General features: G+C 29.2%; 1 protein-coding gene across 1 annotated transcript in view; it reads left to right on the plus strand.

The window, feature by feature from the left end:
• The window catches only part of LOC148302247 (homeobox protein otx5-B-like), a 30,365-nt gene extending 19,413 nt beyond the window's left edge, over positions 1 to 10,952 (plus strand). Inside the window, exons 5-9 of the mRNA XM_088271922.1 lie at positions 5,513 to 5,667; positions 7,934 to 8,042; positions 8,961 to 9,074; positions 9,664 to 9,759; positions 10,783 to 10,952. Coding sequence (XP_088128048.1) covers positions 5,513 to 5,667; positions 7,934 to 8,042; positions 8,961 to 9,074; positions 9,664 to 9,759; positions 10,783 to 10,866 — 558 coding nt within the window. The 3' untranslated portion in view covers positions 10,867 to 10,952. The remainder of the gene's footprint in view (positions 1 to 5,512; positions 5,668 to 7,933; positions 8,043 to 8,960; positions 9,075 to 9,663; positions 9,760 to 10,782) is intronic.
• The last annotated feature ends 13,766 nt before the right edge of the window (positions 10,953 to 24,718 follow it).

Below are 24,718 nucleotides of genomic sequence, written 5' to 3' on the forward strand. Positions count from 1 at the left end.
ATGATATAATAAACAATATTTACATTAACAATAATAAACATTTCATTACATTAACAAAAAATAGTTACGTTAAAAAAAAAGCCAATTAAACAATTCCACATTTGTATTTAAAACAATTCCACATGATATTTAATTATATTAGGAATATTTATAAAAGTGGACCAGAGGTTAAATTTAATTTACAACATTCTGAGTGTGTCCAAACACTTGTTCACAAAATCTGGATTATCTCCAATTACAAGAGTCAAATTATAAGCTTAATAATAATAATAAAACCCTTATTGTTAGCGGGAAAAGAAGCAGAGGAAGACCGAGAAAAACATGGCACGATCAGGTATGCCAAATACTTGAAAGTGGTCAGGTTAGGAGTCGTAACAATCGGCGGGTATGTATGAGGAGATGCATGAATGTGGAAGAGGCGAAGAATGTTTGCAAGGATAGAGTGGTGTGGCGCTCTATTCTCTCTCCCTACCCCTGCGGGGAAGCGGCGTGATAATTAGTTAGTTAGTTTTATCCGCACCCAATGGTGCATAGGGCACTGCGTCATATAAACGCACCGTTATCTTGATAGTTTACACATGAAGGAAAGGTGATCAGCCCTCCGCTTTAAGTACCAGTCCAGGGTAATATTGAATAAATATTACAGTGAAAAAATCACTCATGTAATTAAATAAATAAATCACTCATATAATTAAAATAAAAATTATAAGCTTAAATAATAAAAATGAAAATGGTACTTATTTATTTTTTTACAAAAATGTTAATAAAATTAGTATATGACTACTCACCCAGATTTTTACGTCTACCGGTTTCGAGACGTACCCGTCTCTTCGTCAGGACAATCACTAACACAGCATGCAAACAATACTACCCTTCACCACCATAGCACCATTTACACACTCAAAACTACACAAAATGTCTAACACATGCGATTTTTGGTCGACCGGAAGACCAACATGCACTATAGTTTTCAATACAGACATGCGTTACGAGCCGAGGTTAAACGTACATTAAAATTAGACTAGGAATCGAATCTATTTATATACTTGTAGGATGAAAGGAGTGGGGGGAGTTCGAATTGGATATTGACGAATCGTGTTTAACCGATGTCAAATCAAACAATGGACTATATGTAAAAGACGAAGAGACGGGTACGTCTCGAAACCGGTAGACGTAAAAATCTCGGTGAGTGGTTATATACTAATTTTATTAACATTTTTGTAAAAAAATAAATAAGTAAAAATGACTAACCACAAAGTAAATGCTTTAAATATTAATAATATTGAGAATATGAAAATAGTATTTTCTGGCGTTTCTCATGTAAGTGATTGTAATCCAGGATTCGGACCTCACATACTTATATAAGAATTTCTGCTTAGTAAAAAAAAGCTTCTTTACATCGCAGTGAAGTTCTAGTGATTCAAGAACAAGGTTTCTAAATTGGTTCATATATATAGAACTTCCAAGAATTTGAGTAGTGTGGTTGTCAATAATGGATAGAATTGGTGAATGTTACACGTGTGTAAAGTGATCACTTAAACCAGCCTATGACGGTCGTCAGCCCCGTAAATGCCCAGACTTCCATATTCTTCTTCATCTCTGATGAGATGTCAAAAAATAATATAAAAATATTATTATTAAGGCACCTTAGATGTTCTTTAATTCTTTTTTTTATTTTTATAACACTTGAATAACTATTTATTTTTATTTTTATTTACGACTAGTTTCGAAAACGACAATTGTTTTCATCTTCTGAAGAAGATGAAAACAATTGTCGTTTTCGAAACTAGTCGTAAATAAAAATAAAACTCAATCAAGTGGATTATTCAAGTGTTATAAAAATAAAAATAATCATGTCATTCCACAATGTTAATGCCGAATCAATAAATAATTCTTTAATTCTGATTGAATTAAAAATGTACTGTCCGAAATTATTATAAATATCATCTGTTAGATGTGACAGGCAAATACTCCACCAGCGATGGAGGTATGTTCAACCCCTAAAATTATTTATATTGAGGGTGTAAATGTGTTTATTTGGCATTGGGGAGAAGGCAGTATCATGAATACAAATAAATAAATAATGTTTGTAACAGCTTACAAAAATCTCTCGTATTTATTTTGGAGGAGGTTGTTGGTACAATATTTTAAGATTGTTTCCGAAACTTTTACCATAGGCTGGTAAAAGTGACCACTTTAACCAGCGATTTATAGGTTAAGTAATCGTGTACCTAACGGGTCAATCATATTACACTACACGTGTAACGGGTCAATCATATTACACTACACGTGTAATATGATTGACCCGTTGTATTGTATTGTATTGTTGTACTCACGATTGACAACCACACCACTCAAATTTCGTTAATTATGTTTATGCCTCAATTGATACATAGCTCACTCCTTTCAAGAACGTCATAAATCAAAAATCGTCAATTTTCAGTTGTGCATGTTTTCGGAATGCCTAGAAAATGTACTATATCCCAGCAAAAGCGGCATATTTTTATCTTAATATTTACCCGCTACAGGGCAGAATGTATTGTTTTTGCATTTTGAAGAATAGGTATTGTTTAAGTATTTTTTTAAATATACCTAATTTTTTTTAGATGAAGAAAAAACATTCATGTTTTACCTAAAAAGATCTGTTGCACAGTAAAAAGTTCAATAAGTGGCTTGATATTTTTAATACATTTTAATATAAATTTAATCTTTAAAAACGATCTCCTGAAAAATCGAGTTTTTTTTTATATATGACGTTGTTGAAAGGTGTGTGCCAAATGTGATTTATATACGTTTGTTATATGTTGAAATAAACAAATAAATAAACATGAAGTTCCACCAAGAAATGTCAGCATAAAACTTAAGCCTTCCTATTTCACGTAGGTACGTATTTCTGAAGGCAGGTACTCGTTGCAGTGGCGTGCCTAGGGTTTACCAGTAAGGCAAGCCCATTATTTTTCACATTCGTGAATACATGATGAACCTATAATTTCTTCACCTCATATCATTCCCAGTATAGTAAGCACCCAGAAAGTATTATAAATATAAACAATGTATTGTAATCATTGTAAAAATATGCTAACATGTAACTTTTGTAAGGGATAGCCATCACCTTGAAATAAAGAAAATGTTCACTGAAATAAAATATCTTCCTCAGATATTAACCATAACCAATAAGTACCATCACCATATAATGGCATGGATAGTGTTTAATAATCATGTAAGCGCGCGATAATTTAAAAATAGTCATACATTAATTATGTATTTTTAATCATTTGGTCTAGATTTAGTAATTTTTATTTGGAGTTGTTAGGCAAGCCGGGCTTTTGGGCTTCTAGGGAAGTACCGCCACTGACTCGTTGGTTCACGTAATACATGTTATATGTACGTGGTCACTGCGTCAATAGTTGAAGCCCTTCAAGGGTAGAATCAATACAAAAACTCAAACCTACGCGTGTACTTAATTTTAAAACAATGGTAGATATTCAAATGTAAAATGTCAAGGAATACATTATTATTTTCAATGTTTTTCATCCTCGCAAAAGGTTTAAGACTCAGCCAGATCATTTAAGTAGACCTTTGGTAGATCCTTTTGTAAAAAGTATCTCTAATTATACAAAATCCACCTCCGTAGTGTAATGGTCAGCACGCTCGGCCACCGTTCTGGAGGTCCCGGGTTCGATTCCCAAGGGGGGTAAAATAAATATAAGTGATTTTTTCACTGTCATATTTATTCAATATTACCCTGGACTGGTACCTGAAGCGGAGGGCTGATCACCTTTCATTCATGTGTAAACGATCAAGATGCGTTTGTATGACGCAGTGCCCTATGCACCATTGGGGTGCGGATAAGGGTTTTATTTTTATTAATTATACAAAATAGAGCCCATTCGGGGATCCAAAATAAATGATCTGAAAAAATACTTTATGTAAAGAAAAATACGAAGTGTTTAGTCATATTTTCTTATTTTGTTTTTACCTTATGTTTTTTATATGTTCTCATTTCGCTCACTCCTTTCAAGAACGTCATAAATCAAAAATCGTCAATTTTGAGTTGTGCATGTTTTCGTAATGCCCAGAAAATGTACTATATCGCAGCAAAAGCGGCATATTTTTATCTTAATATTTACCCGCTACAGAGCAAAAAGTGTTATTTTTGCATTTTGAAGAAAAGGTGTTGTTTAATTATTTTTTTAAATGTATAAAATATTTTTCTAATGGAGAAAAAATATTCAGGTTTTACCTTAAATGATCTGTTGCATAGTAAAAAGTGAAATAAGTGGCTTGATATTTATTTTTAATACATTGTATTTTATGTTTGAACTTTAAAAACGTTCTCCTGAAAAATCATGTTTTTTGATTTATGACGTTCTTGAAAGGAGTGAGCGATTTGTTATATTTTCTCTTTTTTCATATTTTCTCATTTGTTTATTTTAAATATGCTTCTTACCTTATGTTTTTCTCATTTATTTCTTTTAAATATGCTTCTTGTGCCTATTTATTATACCTGTTTATTGTTTTTATATTTTGACATGTATTAGTTTTGGTTATTTTCTCAGTATTATTCATATTTAAAGCATTTACTTTGTGGTTAGTCATTTTTACTTATTTTTTTTTAAACAAAAATATTAATAATATTAGCATATAAACACTCACCGAAGTGAGTGGTTATATACTAATATTATTGTAAAAAAAAAAAGTTTTGGTTATTTAAAAAAATCTTTTTTGTAACTTTATTATTTGTGTTCCAGTCTTGTAAACCTTAATCCCATGTCCCAAAATGAGAAATATAAATTACTCATCGGGAATATTATATTTATGAGTTATGTATGTAATATGTTTTGAAAAATAAATAATTAAATATAAATATTTGAATGTAAAATAAATATATAAAAAATACTTACATTATTTATTGATTCGGCATTAACTTTGTGGAATGCCATGTTGATTATTTATGAACCACTTACTGAGTTATTTTTATTATACACGACTAGTTTCGAAAACTTACTTCCGAAACAAGTAGTCATAAATAAACTCAAGTGGTAAAAAAAACAAGTGCTTAGTAAATAATAAAACCCTTGTCCGCACTCCAATGGTGCATAGGGCACTGCTTCATATAAACGTAGTGTTATCTCGGCTGTCCAAACTCAAAACACAGTAAGGGACTTTTTTTTTGTAGTACGTTTTATTGCATTTTTGGACTAAATAGATTCTACTTAGTCCGAAAATGCAAAAAAAAACGTCTACAAAAAAATGTCCTTTACTGTGTTTTAAGTTTGGACAGACGATCTTGATCGTTTACACGTGAAGAAAAGGTGATCAGCCCTCCGCTTCAGGTACCAGTCCAGGATAATATTAAATACTACAGTGAAAAAATTACTTACATTTATTAGACCCCCCCACCTGGGAATCGAACCCGGGACCTCCAGAATGGTAGCCGAGTGTGATGACCATTACACTACGGAGGCGGACAATTAAATTTGTAAATAACACGTGTATTTTCTTTTTCTAGGTATGGTTCAAGAACAGGCGAGCCAAGTGTCGCCAGCAAGCTAAACAGCAGCAAGCGGTGACTCAGGGAGCAAGCGGCGACAATGTAACTGCTCGAAGAGGTCCCAAGGCTCAGGCGGCCAAAACTCCAGCAAAGTCCACGGCCAGCAGTGGAAGGTGTGTTGAATTCCTTGGACTGAATATCTTCATAATACTCCTGTACTCCTGGTAGTCATCTTGTATTTTCGTCATCAACATATCGCTCACTCCTTTCAAGAACGTCATAAACCAAAATTCGTCAACTTTCATTTGTGCATGTTTTCGAAATGCCCGGAAAATGTACTATATCCCAGCAAAAATGGCATATTTTTAACTTAATATTTACCCGCTACAGGGCAAAAAGTGTTATTTTTGCATTTTAAAGAAATGGTATTGTGTAATCATTTTTTAAAATGTACTAAATATTTTTCGAATGGAGAAAAACCCCCTCAAGTTTTGCCTAAAAAGATCTGTTGCACAGTAAAAAGTTCAGTAAGTGGCTTGATATTTATTTTTAATACATTGTATTATATTTTTAAACTTTAGAAACGTTCTCCTGAAAAATCAAGTATTTTGATTTATGACGTTCTTGAAAGGAGTGAGCGAAGTAGATGAAGAAGAATTTGGAAGTCTAGGCATTTGGAGGGCTTACGACCGTCATAAGCTTGTTTACGTGATCACGTTAAACCAATATTAAAAAAAAATATTATATACATACGTCCGCCTCCGTAGTGTAATGGTCAGCACGCTCGGCTACCGTTTTGGAGGTCCCGGGTTCGATTCCCAAGGGAAGTAAAATAAGTATTAGTGATTTTTGCACTGTAATATTTATTCAATATTAAAAATTTAATTAAAAATCAATATGTATTCGTAACAATTTTACAATCATATAAAATGGAAATGTAACGTTTTGGTGAGGACCTCCACATATATATTTTTCAACTCTTTTCCTTTCAATAATTCTCTTCTTTTCAAAATCAAATAATTATTTCGAGTAAAAATTTGTTTTTTCAATGCAAAAACGATGTTTTATGAAAATAATCCAGTTTGTAAAATCATTAAATTTCAGTGTCAAAAATTCATTTCAGTACCTATAAAAATTTCAAAAATAATCAAAAATTTTGTTTTTCGCTGCGAAAACGATGTTTTAATAAAAAAATCCATTATATAATCCATTTTGTAAAACCATTATGTAAAATCCATTATGTTACCTGGATTTAGAGAAAATTAAATTGCGAATACTGCTTACGATTAGCTTCATATGACCAAATCATAAGATCTAAGTAATTAATTAAAAGTATTATTAGTATTACTATTAGTATTATTAGTATTAGTAGTATTATTATTACTATTATTAGTATTATTATTAGTTTTATTATTATTATTACTATTAGTATTATTAGTATTAGTAGTATTATTATTACTATTATTAGTATTATTATTAGTTTTATTATTATTATTAGTATTAGTATTATTAGTATTAGTATTATTAGTATTATTAGTATTATTATTAGTATTATTATTATTATTAGTATCAGTATTATTAGTATTATTATTAGCGTTATTATTATTATAAGTTTATTAGTATTATTAGTATAAGTATTATTAGAACATTTTGAGTGTGTCCAAATACTTGTTCACAAAATCTAGATTATCTCCAATTACAGGAGTTATTTTCATATTACTTTTTAACATCTCATCAAAGATGAAGAAGAATATAGAAGTCTGGACATTTACGGAGCTGACGACCGTCATAGGCTGGTTTAAGTGATATGAGTTTAAGTTTAAGTATTTGGACACACTGAAAATGTTGTAAATAAATTATCTGGTCAAATTATAAGCTTAAATAATAAAAATGATAATGGTATTTTCTGGCGTTTCTTATGTGTGTGATTATAATCCAGGACCTCACATACTAATATAAGAGTTTCTGCTTAGTAAAAAGCTTCTTTACATCTCACCAATAGATGTCTCTAGTGAAGTTCTAGTGATTAAAAAACAAGGTTTCTAAATTGGTTCATATATACAGAACTTCCAAGAATTTGACTAGTGTGGTTGTCAATAATGGGTAGAATTGGTGAATGTTACACGTGTGTAAAGTGATCACTTAAACCAGCCTATGACGGTCGTCAGCCCCGTAAATGCTCAGACTTCCATATTCTTCTTCATCTTTGATGAGATGTTAAAAAATAATAGTATTATTAGTATTATTAGTATTATTATTAGTATTATTAGTATTATTAGTATTATTATTAGTATTATTAGTTTTATTATAAGTATCATTAGTATTATTGACCATATTAGGTCACAATAGACCTAATATGGTCGCAGTGACATAAGGGATGCAAGATCCCTTGACCCCAAAAAAAAAAAAAATTATTTTCATATTTTTTCATTGTTTCAGTACGACCACAACATCTCCAACGATTTCAACGCCTCTGGTGAGAGATTCTCCAAACTACAGCAAACCTGCTCCAACACAGCTGACTGGAAGCACTTCTACGACTCCCAGTGTAAGCTTCTGATTCTTCTTCCTTCTTATCCTAGATCTGTCTGTTCCGTTATCTGTCTCTTGTGACGTGGTCTGGCAGCTGTCACGCCATCGCTTTGGAGGTCTTCCAGGTGGATTTCTTCCGTCTGGGTTCTCTTGAACAGCAATTAGGACCAGTCTATTTTCTTGGATCTATTGACATTAGCATTCTAGAATCGTCTTTGCTATCTTCCTTATCTGACTATATCCTCCGTACTACACATTTTCCTAATTTCCGTGTTCCTTATTTAGCATCTTAAAGTGTTTCCGGTTGTGCATCTCAATTTCCTCATTTCTGAGGTTCTTAGAAGAGATTTGGTCCCCGCTGTGTTTGCTTTGGTCTCTATCCCATATCGATCACTCCTTTCAAGAACGTCATATATCAAAAATCGTCATTTTTCATAAGTGCGTGTTTTCGGAATGCCCAGAAAATGTACTATATCCCAGCAAAAGCGGCATATTTCTAACATAATATTTACTCGCTACAGAGCAGAAAGTGTTGTTTCTGCATTTTGAAGAAAACGTATTGTTTAAATATACTATATATTTTTATTATTATTTTTTTAAATATACTAAATATTTTTCAATAAAAAATATTTTTCAATTTTTCAGTAAAAAGTTCAATAAATGACATAATATTTATTTTCAATACATTTCAATATATTTTTTAACTTTAAAAAACGATCTCCTGAAAATCAAGTTTTTTCATAAATGACGTTCTTGAAAGGAGTGAGCGATATGTGACAATTAGTCTCACACATGTCTTGTGTGTACTTTGCTTTCAATATTCATGTGCCTATTTTTTCTAATTCTTTTTATATAAGCAAATAATGCATTTAAGACTACTTATGCATTCTGGACAAAACGATGTCTTTTTGATAATATTTTTTTGTTACCATAGTTATCTGCTGGAGCCTATTCTTCAGGAAGCAGTAGCGCTTCCATCTGGTCACCAGCAGCGATCGACACTCCTTGGATGAGCAGCATGACTGGGTCCATAGCGTCAGGAGCACAGGTAAGCCTTCATTACCTAAATCAACATATTTTAAAAATTATATCTTAAGGTAGCTTATATAACAACTAATATAAACTACACTTAATTTACTACACATATATATATATATATATATATATATATATATATATATATATATATATATATATATATATATATATACATATATATATATCGTAGTCGTACGGGAGAAAGTGACCAACTAACAAAACGTGAAATGTTCAGGAGGGCCATTTAAGTCACTTTTGCTAACCAACAAAATAAACATCAATGCATTTAGTCATTTATAACAAGTCAATAAATTATACTTCCAAGTTTAAATCCTTTGGGATTTTTTAACATAGCAATATTAAGCTATTAAGATATATGTGTATATATTTACATTTCCTTACAGTAAACAAAAAATTTATTTTTAAATTCTTTCAGACTTTTTTCATCCTTCATACATTCAGGCATCTCATCATCCATTTTCAAACTAGCATGTAAATAGAAGAAAATTCTATTTATACACAAATATAGCTTCAAATTCTTATTGATTTTGACTCTCAAATTCATCTTTGATGTTTTCATTAAATTTTCATGTCTTCAGGGTCCCAATTGCTACCAGAACTACGGTGGATACTATACAAACATGGATTACTTGAGTCCTGCTTCCGCTATGACCCACCAGTCTCTAAATATCGGGGTAAGTTGATAATAATATTACTGTTCATGCCGAAAATTTTGTATTTTTTATAACGATTTGTTTATTAAAATTGTAGGCATAAATGTATGCGAGAAGAACAAATAGACGCAGTTCATTAAGTTTTAAATGTTTACAATATTGTCCCCACCACATGCAAGTCCTTTAAAATCCTGTATAAGGGATGGAGGACTAATATTTTCGTTCTCAGATTAGATTAATATTCAAACGTGTATACGTCGCACTCGCTCATTTTCTATTGGTGTCGCTTTGTTCTTCTTGACCTAATAAGTGTTATAATTTTCGATATATATTGGTGTCCCTTTGCTTTCTAGCCTTGATAATTTTGTAATCGTTGATAAATAAATAATTGTCTTCATTTGCGCGTTTCCGTCTTCCTCATCACAAGTGTTCAAGTACCGTTGGCAGTAACAATTATATATAAATATATACATATATATATATATAATATATATATATATATATATATATATACATATATATATATATATATATATATATATATATATATATATATATATATATATATATATATATATATATATATATATATATATATATATATATATATATGTACATATATATATATATATATATATTTATATATATATATATATATATATATATATATATATATATATATATATATATATATATATATATATATATTATTTTTATATATATATATATATATATATATATATATATATATATATATATATATATATATATATATATATATATAATATATATATATATACATATATATTGGCGAAGCTGACGACTGTCATAAGCTGAAAATATCATTTTCATTTTTATTAATCAAGCCTACAATAATGGGTAGAGTTGGTGAATGTTACACGCGTGTAAAGTGATCACTTAAACCAGTCAAAAAATTATATGAAAATAACTCCTGTAATTGGAGATAATCCAGATTTTATGAACAAGTATTTGGACACACTCAAATTGTTGTAAAGTTAATTAATTAATTTTTTATTGTTTCAGGATAACAATCTTGATTCTTCGTGGTCTAAATCGAGAGATGATGGTTCCTGGTTGTATAATACATCGGGCTGGGATCGGAAATAGATTTTACTCTATCATATCCTAATTTAAGAATTCAATATCCTAAATAATGTAAGATTAATTTTAAGAATTTGTTATGTTCGGTGCAAAACGAGAGTGAATTGCTGCTCGTATGAAGTTAAAGATAGTGCATCAAATGTTTTTTTTTTAAATTTTAGATTCAATTATTATGTAGGGTAATTACTCTGGCCAAGAATGATTCTGTAACTGAAATTTTGATGACTGATTTGGACTTACTTATTGGTTCTTATTCAAAGTTTATAAATCGCTCACTCCTTTCAAGAACGTCATAAATAAAAAAAAAAATTCAGGAGAACGTTTTTAAAGTTTAAAAATATAATACTATTTATTAAAAATATATATCAAGCCACTTATTGAACTTTTCGTTGTGCAACAGACCTTTTTATGTTAAACTTGAAGGTTTTTTCTCCATTTGAAAAATAACTAGTTTATTTTTTTTAAAAATTATTAAACAATACCTTTTCTTACAAATGTAAAAACAACGCTTTCTGCCCTGTAGCGGGTAAATATTAAGTTAAAAATATACCGCTTTTGCTAGGATATAGTCCATTTTTTTGGCATTCCAAAAACATGTACAACTGAAAATTGACGATTTTTGATTTATGACGTTCTTGAAAGGAGCGAGCGATATGGTGACAAGCTTGTATCACGTCAAGTTTTGATGTTACAGTCATATTATTGTTTGTATGGACCCCATACGTTGAAACCGTAATAGTGGTTGGTATCTAGACATGCTTTAGTCTAAGGTCTAAGGGATTCAAAAAAACTATTGATAATTATGGAGTAACAGTGGAAATATATTAACTTATCAATATTGAATACGATTATTATATGCTTTTTATTTTTTCTTTATAAGCATTATATGTTTTGAATATTGAAAGCATTAACTTTGTGGATCATATTGATATATCATTTCGAGAAATAAAAATACTTTGTGTTCTGATCCACTCACATTTTTATTAACCAACTAGTTTCGGCAATAACCTGTTGCCCTCTTCAGGGTTTAATTTATTACAAATATACAAATTTTAAACAAATATTTAAAGCAAATTTTATACAAATATTTATACAAGCATTATATGCTTATAAATATTTATACATAAATATTAAGTTAAACTTTATTCAATATCAGAATTTAAAATATCCATAACTAAAGAATCTGACGTGCTACATTTTTTTGCTTTCGTTTTTGAATTCAGCTATGCAAATTGCATAAAAATCAGGTATTTTCATGCCAGTTACAAAATAAAAGTTTTAAATTGTTGGCCAGTGTTATTTTCAACGAAAACAATACTGCCCCTATAGAGCTTTTCTGTGTGTTTATGGTTAATTTTGTCTGATGTTTTAGTCTGATGACTTATATGCAATGATGTAACGTTTACCAAACGACGAAAATAATTCATGACAACATAAAAAAAACTCTAAAGATTTTTGAAAAAATAATCTACTTACTTTAATCTTCTTCTTCATGGCTTCATCCCAACTTATCGTCTTTGTATACTGTTGGGGTCACCTCTCCTCGTCCTCAGGTTGTAGGTCCTTCTATCATGGACAACGTCACCTAGGCCATGCCTTCGAATCATGTTATCTTTCTGCAGCATCCATGAATTCTTTGGTCTTCTTTTAGATGTCTTTCGAAGAAGATTCCTCAGTTCAAAATATAGTAAGGTTTTCTGCGTCCTATGTGCCCATACCATCTCAATTGCCTTTCCTCTACCTTATTATCGATGCCTGTTACATCCAGGCTTTAACGAATGCGTGAAATCTTTATTTTGTCTCAAAGTGACACTCCAGCTGACCATCTAAGCATTCGTACTTTTAATCTGCGTACTTTAAACGTATAAATTAAAAGTGATTGAGAAGATTTGGTATAATAGACTGGAAAACAAATAATCAAAGGTTCTCGTGGCGTTGAAATGTATAGCTCTCTTTCTCCTTCTCTATGCGTTTTATCTTTCTTCTCTGTCATGTAACGAAATGTGCCTAATGAACGTGACACGTCCCTGAAATTTCACTCCCAATTCTCGCCCAGTTATATATATGTATAATATTATCGAACCGCTTAATATGTTTTACATCAAAAAGCTAGACATTTTATATAAGCATTTTTGGTGAATCTTTTTGGTGAGGATAAAATGACATATCGCTCACTCCTTTCAAGAACGTCATAAATAAAAAAAACATTATTTTTCAGGAGAACGTTATTTAAGTTTAAAAATATAATACAATGTATTAAAAATAAATATCAAGCCACTAACTGAACTTTTTACTGAAGATTTTTTCCCCCATTTAAAAAATATTTAGTTTATTTAAAAAAAAAAAAATTTAACAATACCTTTTCTTCAAAATGCAAAAACAACACTTTCTGCCCTGTAGCGGGTAAATATTAAGTGAAAAATATGCCACTTTTGCTGGGATATAGTGCATTTTCTGGGCAATCCGAAAACATGCACAACTGAAAATTTACGATTTTTTATGTTCTTGAAAGGAGTGAGCGATATTACAGTACATTATACAAATAAATATTTTTGTTTTATTTTGTGTCTGTGTTACTTTGATTTTCATAGTATTATCTACATTTAAAAATATATTTTATCACTAAGAATTATATAATAAGAAGAATTATATTTCTTTAAAGACGGGATATTTTATTTATTGTTTCGGCATTAACTTTGTGGTAAGACATGTTTCAATGATTAAAGAAAACACTTGTTTTTTACCACTAATTTATTATACATACCTGAATGATGGAGGTTTAACTTCTGAAACATGTAGTCTATAATAAAACTCAAGTGGTAAAAAACAAGTGTTTTCTTTAATCATTCAAAAACGGGATAATTGAAAGCCCGCGACTTAATTTTCTTAAAGCCCAGGTAAAAATTAACGTTATTGAATTATTTGCTTAAAACACCGTTTTTGTATTGAATAAATCAGTTTTTCTTCGAATTAAATAAATGGTTTTGAAAATAAAAAAGTTATAGAAAGGAAATGAGTTAAAAAAATATATAAAATAATTTTTTCCATGTATGTTCTAAAAAAAATAAAATTCCATTAAATCGTGGGTGTACTGACAAAAAACGTAACTAACTTACCATCACGCCGCTTCCCCGCAGGGGTAGGCTGAGAGAATAGAACGCCACACCACTCTGTCTTTGCAAACATTCTTCGCCGCTTCCACGTTCATGCATCTCCTCATACATACCCGCCGATTGTTACGACTCCTAACCTGACCACTTTCAAGTATTTGGTATACCCGATCGTGCCATGTTTTTCTCGGTCTTCCTCTAATCTTTTTTCCACTCACATTCGCCTCATAAATTTGTTTTACCGTTCTTTCCTCGCTCATTCGTTCCACATGTCCAAACCATCTCAACACACCTTTCTTAATTTTATCGATAATGCTTATCTCAGCTTTGCATTCCTTCCTTATTTCACTATTCGCACATCTATCATACATCGTACTGTCGCACATTCTTCTGAAAGATCGCATTTTGACTGCATTCAGTTTACTTTCATCCTTCTTTTGCCAACTCCATGTTTTACTTCCATACATTAGAGTTGGAACCAGGACCCACGAAAATATGCAATTTTGGCTTAATGATGCAGTGTTATAATGGTTTTCAAAGTTCTATGAACTGACAAAATACACTAAGTAGTTTTAAATGTCATATTTATGTGGTTTAACAAGTAAATTCAACATTAAAATTAATAGCTGGTATTTTATTCAGGCTAACACAGCTTTAAATAACAGGGATTATCCAAAGAGGGATTTTATAGCTTTTCCAGTATCCACACGAAATGTTTTAAAAAAATTGTGCGCGGACACACGTCTGACCCCTAACTCGGCCGGTCGCGTTCTGAATTTGAAAGTTTGAGATCTCAGACTTAACTGTTCTTTAACGCTTCATATTTTTATAGTTGACCTGATGAGGGAATGTTTTTTCCGCAACCGCTAGTCGCGAAGTTTTTATCATTACACAATATGAACGACGAATGATAAGGAGAGTGTTATATTACCATACCACAAAGTTAATAATGCTTTTAAAATACAGACATTTACTTTCTTGGATTTGCTAACATTCATCAATAAATCACTTTCCTTGCACACATTATACACTTTTGTCACCAACGCGATCTTCTCTGCGATCTCTCAGAAGAATGTGCGACAAAACGATGTATGATAGATGTGCGAATAGTGAAATGAGGAAGGAATGCAAAGCTGAGATAAGCATTATCGATAAAATTAAGAAAGGTGTGTTGAGATGGTTTGGACATGTGGAACGAATGAGCGAGGAAAGAAAGGTAAAAATTTTTTATGAGGCGAATGTTAGTGGGAAAAGAAGCAGAGGAAGACCGAGAAAAACATGGCACGATCAGGTATGCCAAATACTTGAAAGTGGTCAGGTTCGGAGTCGTAACAATCGGCGGGTATGTATGAGGAAATGCATGAACGTGGAAGAGGCGAAGAATGTTTGCAAGGACAAAGTGGTGTGGCGCTCTATTCTCTCTGCCCACCCCTGCGGGAAAGCAGCGTGATGGTTAGTTAGTTAGTTAGTTAGTTAGAAATTCATTATTTTTTTTAAATTTTGGATAATTCAACTCACACGGAATTAAATTTAGCAGTGGAAAATCAAGTAAAAAGGGTGCGGATTAAAAAAAGTTTGACATTCTTTTCTAATAATAATAATAATAAAACCCTTACCGCACCCCAATGGTGCATAGGGCACTGCTTCATGTAAACGCAGTGTTATCTCGATCGATTACACATGAAGGAAAGGTGATCAGCCCTCCACTTCAGGTACCAGTCCAGTGTAATATTGAATAAATATTAGATTGAAAAAATCACTTATATTTATTAAACCTCCCTGGGAATCGAACCCGGGACCTCCAGAACGGTAGGCGAGCATGCTGACCATTACACTACGGAGGCGGACAAACTTTTTCTTTTCTAGACAACGAAATTATTTAAAACGCCTAAACTTATAATGCTAAGATATTATTATTTATAGTAACATAAACTAAGAATTTTCTGATGTATGAAACAATGTATTCAAAATGAAATATTATAAATTTGAGAAGGTAATTTCAAACTTAATTTAAAACCATTCTTGTTGACTTATTTAGAAATATAAATAAAAATGTGAATGTGAATTTGTTCAAAATCTTAAATCTCCTAAAGTGATAAAGTCAAAATGTTAAATTCAAACACAGGTTTATATTATCCACTGACACTTCGTGATGGAATTGCATTTTAATATATTAGATATTAGATTAAAACCAATATTTTTAGCTTTTCCAATTTTTTTTTTGATCAGCGACCGGGTTTCGTCGTTACCGACATCATTAGACTACATCACCAGTCTGATGATGTCGGTAACGACGAAACCCGGTCGCTGGTCAAATAAAAATAAAGTGGAAAAGCTAAAAATATTGGTTTTGATCTAATAATATATCAAACACAGGTATTTTTGGTTTTTCAAAACTGTATTTTATTATTAAAATGTTAATGTGTTTTAAAATCACTAGAAATATTTTATTATCACTTATATAATCAGTCTTAATCAGTATTAATCAGTCTTGACAAAGAAGCGGTTAGCTTCGAAACCGCTGGACATTATAATTAAGTTATAATAAAATATTTATAATGATTATAAAACAAAGTTACATTTTAATTATTAAATGGAAAATCACAAAGTTAGTGCTTCAAATATAAATAACATGTATTTTATTTTTATTATTTAAGCTTATAATTTGACCAGATAATTTATTTACAACATTTTGAGTGTGAATAAGAATTTGAGTAGAATTTGAGAATTTGAGTAGTGTGGTTGTCAATAATGGGTAGAATTGGTGAATGTTACACGTGTGTAAAGTGATCACTTAAACCAGCCTATGACGGTCGTCAGCCCCGTAAATGCCTAGACTTCCATATTCTTGTTTTGAATATTGAAAGCATTAACTTTGTGGATCATCTTGATATATTATTTCGAGAAATAAAAATACTTTGTGTTCTGATCCACTCACATTTTTATTTAACCAACTAGTTTCGGCAACAACCTGTTGCCCAGTAATAAATGTAACCCTGAAGAGGGCAACAGGTTGTTGCCGAAACTAGTTGGTTAAATAAAAATGTGAGTGGATCAGAACACAAAGTATTTTTATTTCTCGAAATAATATTCCATATTCTTCTTCATCTTAGATGAGATGTCAAAAAATAATATGAAAATAACTCCTGTAATTGGAGATAATCCAGATATTATGAACAAGTATTTGGACACACTCAAAATTATGTATTTTATTGTTAAAAAACATAAAAAAATAAAATTCAAATATATAACCAGGCGAAACAATTACGTCAAATAATTTTTTTGTGTTTTTTAACAATAATGTGCAGTAAAGTAGACTAAAAAAATCTGTGATTGATTTTATTAATATTTCGTAAATAAAATCTTACATTTCGTAGTCATACAGGAGAAAGTGACTAAATGCATTTTTTCAAAAACGTGATCATTGATTATTTAATATATTTCTAGCTTTTTTCAATATTATTCATATTTAAAGCATTTACTTTGTGGTTAGTCATTATTACGTATTTTTTTTTTTTACAAAAATGTTAATATACTAATTTTATTAACTAATTTTATGCCGGTTATATATTAATTTTAACATGCCGGTTATTTACATGCCGGTTTTACACTAATTTTATATTACATACTACATGCCGGTTATATACTAATAATATTTACATGACGGTTATATACTAATTTTATTAACATTTTTGTAAAAAAATAAATAAGTATTTCTAGCTTAATATTGCCCTGAAAAAATTCCAAAGTGATTTTAAACTTGGAAGTATAATATGTTGACTTGTTAAAAATGACTGACTGCATTGATGTTTATTTTGTTGCCAAGCAAAAGTGACTTAAATGGCCCTCCTGAACATTTAACGTTTCGTTAGTTGGTCACTTTCTCCTGTATGACTACGATTTGTTCAAATTGATTAGTTACTGCCACCTGTGATCATTATTTCATACTATAATCAAAAATAGATGAGACTTGAACCAAAAAAAGCTCCTTACTCATTTCAAGAGAGCTTTCAAAATAGCTTAGTATAATTGCGTATAGAGGTCTCTTGATGCAAAAAAAAAACAATATAATATAATTATTTTAAATGTTTTAATTGATATTTAAAACACAGATTTGAGAATATAGATGTATGGGTATTTTCAAGTTCTACTGTCATTGGCTGATTTAAGTAACCACAATTTTAATGAATATAAAAAAAAAACAAATATCAATAAATTGTTTCAAATAGGAATATAGATGCCTGTGTATTTGAAGATCCAACTGTTGTTGGCTGTTTAAAATAATCTCTGTTAACACAGTAACATTCATTATTCTTACCACAATTGACAGATATATTGATTAATTTTTGTAAGTTGTATATATGCTGCAAGTTATAACACAACGATTCTTCAAAACGAATGTTACAAGTGACATCTACGGTCGAAATTAGTAAGTTAGAAGAGATCTTCATTAATGTATTTGCGATTCTATTTAGGGTAATTTTACACTATGGGAAATTTCTGAAATAAAATTTTAATTTGTAGTTTATTTCACTTTTTTTTTGGATGTATTATATGTCTTCGTATGATTGATTTTTTGAAAACATATATCATTAATTGTATGAAATGTTTGAGAATCCTGAAAAATTTTCTGGCCTACTAAATACGAGTATTGTATACAAAACTTTGACTTATCGATAAATTTATGTAGTATATAATATAAGTTTTAAACTAGGAGTGGGGAATATGTGACCTAAACGTATATAGATATATATTTAAAAAAAAAAGATAAATCATTTTATTCATATTTTTTTTTACAGAAATATATTTCACGAAACAGTTTTGCATCGCAGGTAATAATATAAATCTGTAATAAAATTCACCAGTTCAGGTCAAAAATTCATATTTACATTAGTTTGTTTCTCATATATATCTATATATATATCTGTTTCTATATATATATATATATATATATATATATATGTATGTATATATATATATATATATATATATATATATATATATATATATATATATATATATATATATATATATATATAAATATATAAATAATAATAATAAAACCCTTATCCGCACCCCAATGGTGCATAGGGCACTGCGACATATAAACGCAGTGTTATCTTGATCGTTTACACATGAAAGAAAGGTGATCAGCCCTCCGCTTCAGGTACCAGACTAGGGTAGAATTGAATAAATATGACAGTTCCCCGCCCCTATTTTAAACAAATACAATATTGTATTTATAGAGTAACGATTTTGTAAAAATGTACCTACTTAGTATAACAATAAAAATATTTTATGACTGACAATTCGTTTGATATTTGACAAATGCTTTTCCCAAAAATTAATAAATAACATACATTACAGCATTATATCCTGTTAATTTAAATATGATATATTCCTAATTTCCCACATCTAATCCAAACGATACTTTGTGGTATCATACTTGTCCTTCAAGAAAAACCATTTTCACGTGCAAAATATTCATTTTTAGGTTAGTTGTCTCTAGTTATGTCACCTAGTGTAAGCAAGTGGTTAGTCATTTTTACGTATTTATTTTTTTTTACAAAAATGTTATTATACTAATTTTATTAACTAATTTTATGCCGGTTATATATTAATTTTAACATGCCGGTTATTTACATGCCGGTTATATACTAATTTTATATTACATACTACATGCCGGTTATATACTAATAATATTTACATGACGGTTATATACTAATTTTATTAACATTTTTGTAAAAAAATAAATAAGTATTTCTAGCTTAATATTGCCCTGAAAAAATTCCAAAGTGATTTTAAACTTGGAAGTATAATATGTTGACTTGTTAAAAATGACTGACTGCATTGATGTTTATTTTGTTGCCAAGCAAAAGTGACTTAAATGGCCCTCCTGAACATTTAACGTTTCGTTAGTTACATAAGCACATATAGTGTAGTTTTTCATTTATCTTTACTTACTTTTTTTTCAGTCCGAACGGAGAATCGATTATAAGGGATGTTTTTCACCATTCAACCCGAGGAAAATCGAGGGCTAACTGTATTTGTATTTTATTGAATGTATTTGAGTGGAATTGTATAAGTCGTGTGTCTGTAGCAGTCAGTTCCTTGTTTTCCTTCGGCAGGCATGTGACATGGCGTGTTGGGAGGCAGTAAAACTGAACGTAGCCTATAAAGTCCACGCAGATCCTTGGGTCCTGATAAACACGAAGCTAACGGGCTCTATCGACAAGTGCATGAAACGCATCCGTTGCAAAGTTCACGTCATTTCAATATTTGTATTGGGTATATATATATATAAATATATATATATATATATATATATATATATATATATATATATATATATATATATATATATATATATTATATATATATATATATATACATATATATATATATATATATATATATATATATATATATATATATATATATATATATATATATATATATATATATATATATATATATATATATATATATATATATATATATATATATATATATATATATATATATATATGCAGTGCCCTATGCACCATTGTGTGCGAATTAAGAAACACGCCTGGCTATTTTTTGTTTAATTAAGGTATTCAGTCTACTTATTTTCTTTCATAGGCATATCTTTTCTACATAATAAATGGCCGAGGAACGGATATAGGGCAATAAACAATAGTGAATACCTTTTCCCAAGTCGCGAATTTTATTGGCAGATGACGCGCCCATTTCTGCGCCAGCCCTGCTGCCCGCCGCGCCCGCCGCGCCCTCCACAGCGAGCCTCATGCGGCCCTGGCACGCCACATCAGTGCTGGAGGGGGCTTTTTGCATAATTATTATTGGGAATATAATGGGTGGATTAAGAGCTGGCTATTAAATGTTACTGTCAATGGTCAGCACGCTCGGCTACCGTTATAGAGGTCCCGGGTTCGATTCCCAGGGGGGAGGGGTCAAAGTGATTTTTTCAATCCAGTATAAATATAAAAAATAAAGATTTCTTGTTCTGAGAGTCAAGTATTTTTGTATTTTATATTAACACTATTATTCTAGTTCTACTTACAATACCTATACCTTTATACCCTTTAATAAAACCCTGATCCGCACCCCAATGGTGCATAGGGCACTGCTTCATATAAATGCAGTGTTATCTTGATCGTTTAAACATGAAGGAAAGGTGATCAGCCCTCCGCTTCAGGTACCAGTCCAGGGTAATGTTGAATAAATATTACAGTGAAAAAATCACTTATATTTATTTGACCCCCCCTGGGAATCGAGCCCGGGACCTCCGGAATGGTAGCCGAGATTGCTGACCATTACACTACGGAGGCGGACTTATACCCTTTACTATGACTTAATTATATTTTATTCCCACACACAGGCCATGCCTTAGTGGGATTTTTTTCTGTATTCATATTTATATTTTATTCATATTTTTTTGTATTTGAATTTATGTCATGTAATGCAAAGGAATTTAAAACACAGAAAAAAAATATATTTATTCGATGTTGCCCTGGACTGATCACGTTCCTTTCATGTGTTAACGATCAAGATAACACTGCGTTTATATGATGCAGCGCCCTATGGATAAGGGTTTGAAGAAGATTTTTGTTATCATTGCAAATCCAGTCAAAGAGCAATTTTGGATTCATAGATCCATTTCGAGATCACTCATTTTCGTATTTTTTTCAGAGGTTCTTCAAAACTTATAGTTTGAGAAGCGCTGGTGGACCATAGCAACCGTTGCCTGGCAACCGTTGGCAAGTCGGCAGTGTAGCCGGAGTCTGCGAGCAGCAGAGGATAATATCGTTAGAGTCTATTGAGGAGCAGTCTGACTGACCGGCAAAATTATAAAATATACGAAGGAAAAGAAGAAGATGAAGTCAAAAATAGATGAAGGGAAAATAATAATATGAAACAAAACAAAAAAGTGTTTTAATTAAAATATAACATTGTTTCAAAATCGGTGATTTTAAAACAAAGTTATAATTTTCCAACATCTCAAAATGTTGTAAATAAATTATCTGGTCAAATTGTAAGCTTAAATAATAAAAATGAAGATGATATTTTCTGGCGTTTCTCATGTGTGTGATTATAATCCAGGATTCAGATCTCACATACTAAAAAAAACAGTGCTCAGTAAAAAGCTTATTTTCAACTCACCAATAGATGTCTCTAGTGAAGTTCTAGTGATTCAAAAATAATGTTTCAATATTGGTTCATATATATATAAATATATATATATATATATATATATATATATATATATATATATATATATATATATATATATATATATATATATATATATTTAAATATATATATATATATATATATATATATATATTTATATATATAGATATATATATATAGATATATATATATATATATAAATATATATATATATATATATATATATATATATATATATATATATATATATATATATATATATATATATATATAAATATATATATATATATATTTATATATATTATATATATATATATATTTATATAAATATATAAAAAAAAAAATATATATATATATATATATATATATATATATATATATATATATATATATATATATATATATATATATATATATATATATATATATATATATATATATATATATATATATATATATATATATATATTTATATATATATATATAAATATATATTTATATATATATATATATATATATATATATATATATATATATATATATATATATATATATATATATATATATATATATACATATATATATATATATATATATATATATATATATATATATATATATATATATATATATATATATATATATATATATATATATATATATATATATATATATATATATATATATATATATTATATATATATATAGAACTTCCAAGAATTTGAGTAGTGTGGTTGTCAATAATGGGTAGCCCCGTAAATGCCCAGACTTCCATGTTCTTATTCACAAATGTTGAGATGTCAAAAAATAAGCTATTTATAGATTTTTTCAAAGATATATATATATATATATATATATATATATATATTTATATAAATAAATATATATATATATATATATATATATATATATATATATATATATATACATATATATATATATATATATATATATATATCTATATATATATATATATATATATATATATATATATATATATATATATATATATATATATATATATATATATATATATATATATATATATATATATATATATATATATATATATATATATATATATATATATATATATATTTATATAAATATATAAAAAAAAATATATATATATATATATATATATATATATATATATATATATATATACTTCCAAGAATTTGAGTAGTGTGGTTGTCAATAATGGGTAGCCCCGTAAATGCCCAGACTTCCATGTTCTTATTCACAAATGTTGAGATGTCAAAAATAAGCTATTTATAGATTTTTTCAAAGATTCCTAGCAGGTTAGGCTGCCCCAATCGGTGGCATATCAGTAGCTACAAGGTTGATAAATATGTATACCAAACTGTCTGGTGTAGTACTTCCTGAAAACTCCTGAAACTAAATTGATACTTTGTCCACTGGACCAACTGCGTTAGAACAACTTGAAATTCGATCTTCTAAGAATTGTTCATGACAATATTAGGTTCAAACCTTTCTCGACTGAATTAGTAAATAAAAGTCTTTAAATACTAATTTCCTAATAAAACCTGAACAATTGCAATATGTATTTTTATTCTTCGTAATTCTAACAGTATTTTCCTAGTAAGTAAGATAATTCCGAAAAATTTTAAAACATTTCATGAATATTTTAACTTACTGATTTTAATTTAAGTTTTACTTAATAAATATAATAAATAACAGTATTTTTAAAAATCTATTGTAATACGTGATTATTTTATTATTTTAAAACACCGTATTTGAAGCTAATTCAAAGTTTTAGAGTTGGGTCTTTAGGGCGTTGAATTTCCCTAAACACAACTCAATTTTTTTTTAAATCAGCTTCACATACTGTGTTTGAAACTGATGCGGAATGCATTGAAACACGTGTCACAATAGATTTTAAGAATAAGTAGTATTTACTAAGTAAAACTCTACTTAGTCCAAAAATGCAAAAAAACGTACTACAAAAAATGTCCCTTACTGTGTTTTAAATTTGGACAGCCGATATGTAACTTCCGAAATTTAATAATGTGGGTGTCAATCAAAAGAGGAATGATATATGTTTCTCGGTGTAAACCATCACTTAAACCATCCATTGAAAAATCAAATGCTTCGTTAATTCTTGGACTTCATGCTTTATTGTATTAAAATTATTATTGGTTTTAATTTAAAATATATCATAGAAATAATTTTAACTTTACACTTTTTTTGTTTCTTATATTAAAACTTATTTTCTCCCAAATATTTTATTTTATTTTAATTAAATATATGCTTTGTAAAACGAACTTTCTCCCTTAACATTAGCAGTACGCTTATTAGAGAGGTAACTCGTTGCTTACAATATGTATCTTTAAATATTATTGATTTTCATTAATCATACTAAAATTTCAACATATAATGTTTTGTTTTGGCATTCACTTTATGGTACAAAATAATGAAATAATTTTTTTTTTTTAAACTCAAGTGGTACAAAAACCAGTGTTTTTCTTTTATAAAATTTAAACACATTAAAAAAGAAGAAAATATCACCCGTAGGGTGAAAAATTCAGAAGAAG

The sequence above is a fragment of the Brachycentrus maculatus genome, unplaced genomic scaffold, assembly GCF_059751285.1.
Source record: "Brachycentrus maculatus isolate JH-2025_06_01 unplaced genomic scaffold, ASM5975128v1 h1tg000470l, whole genome shotgun sequence".
Lineage (NCBI taxonomy): Eukaryota > Metazoa > Arthropoda > Insecta > Trichoptera > Brachycentridae > Brachycentrus > Brachycentrus maculatus.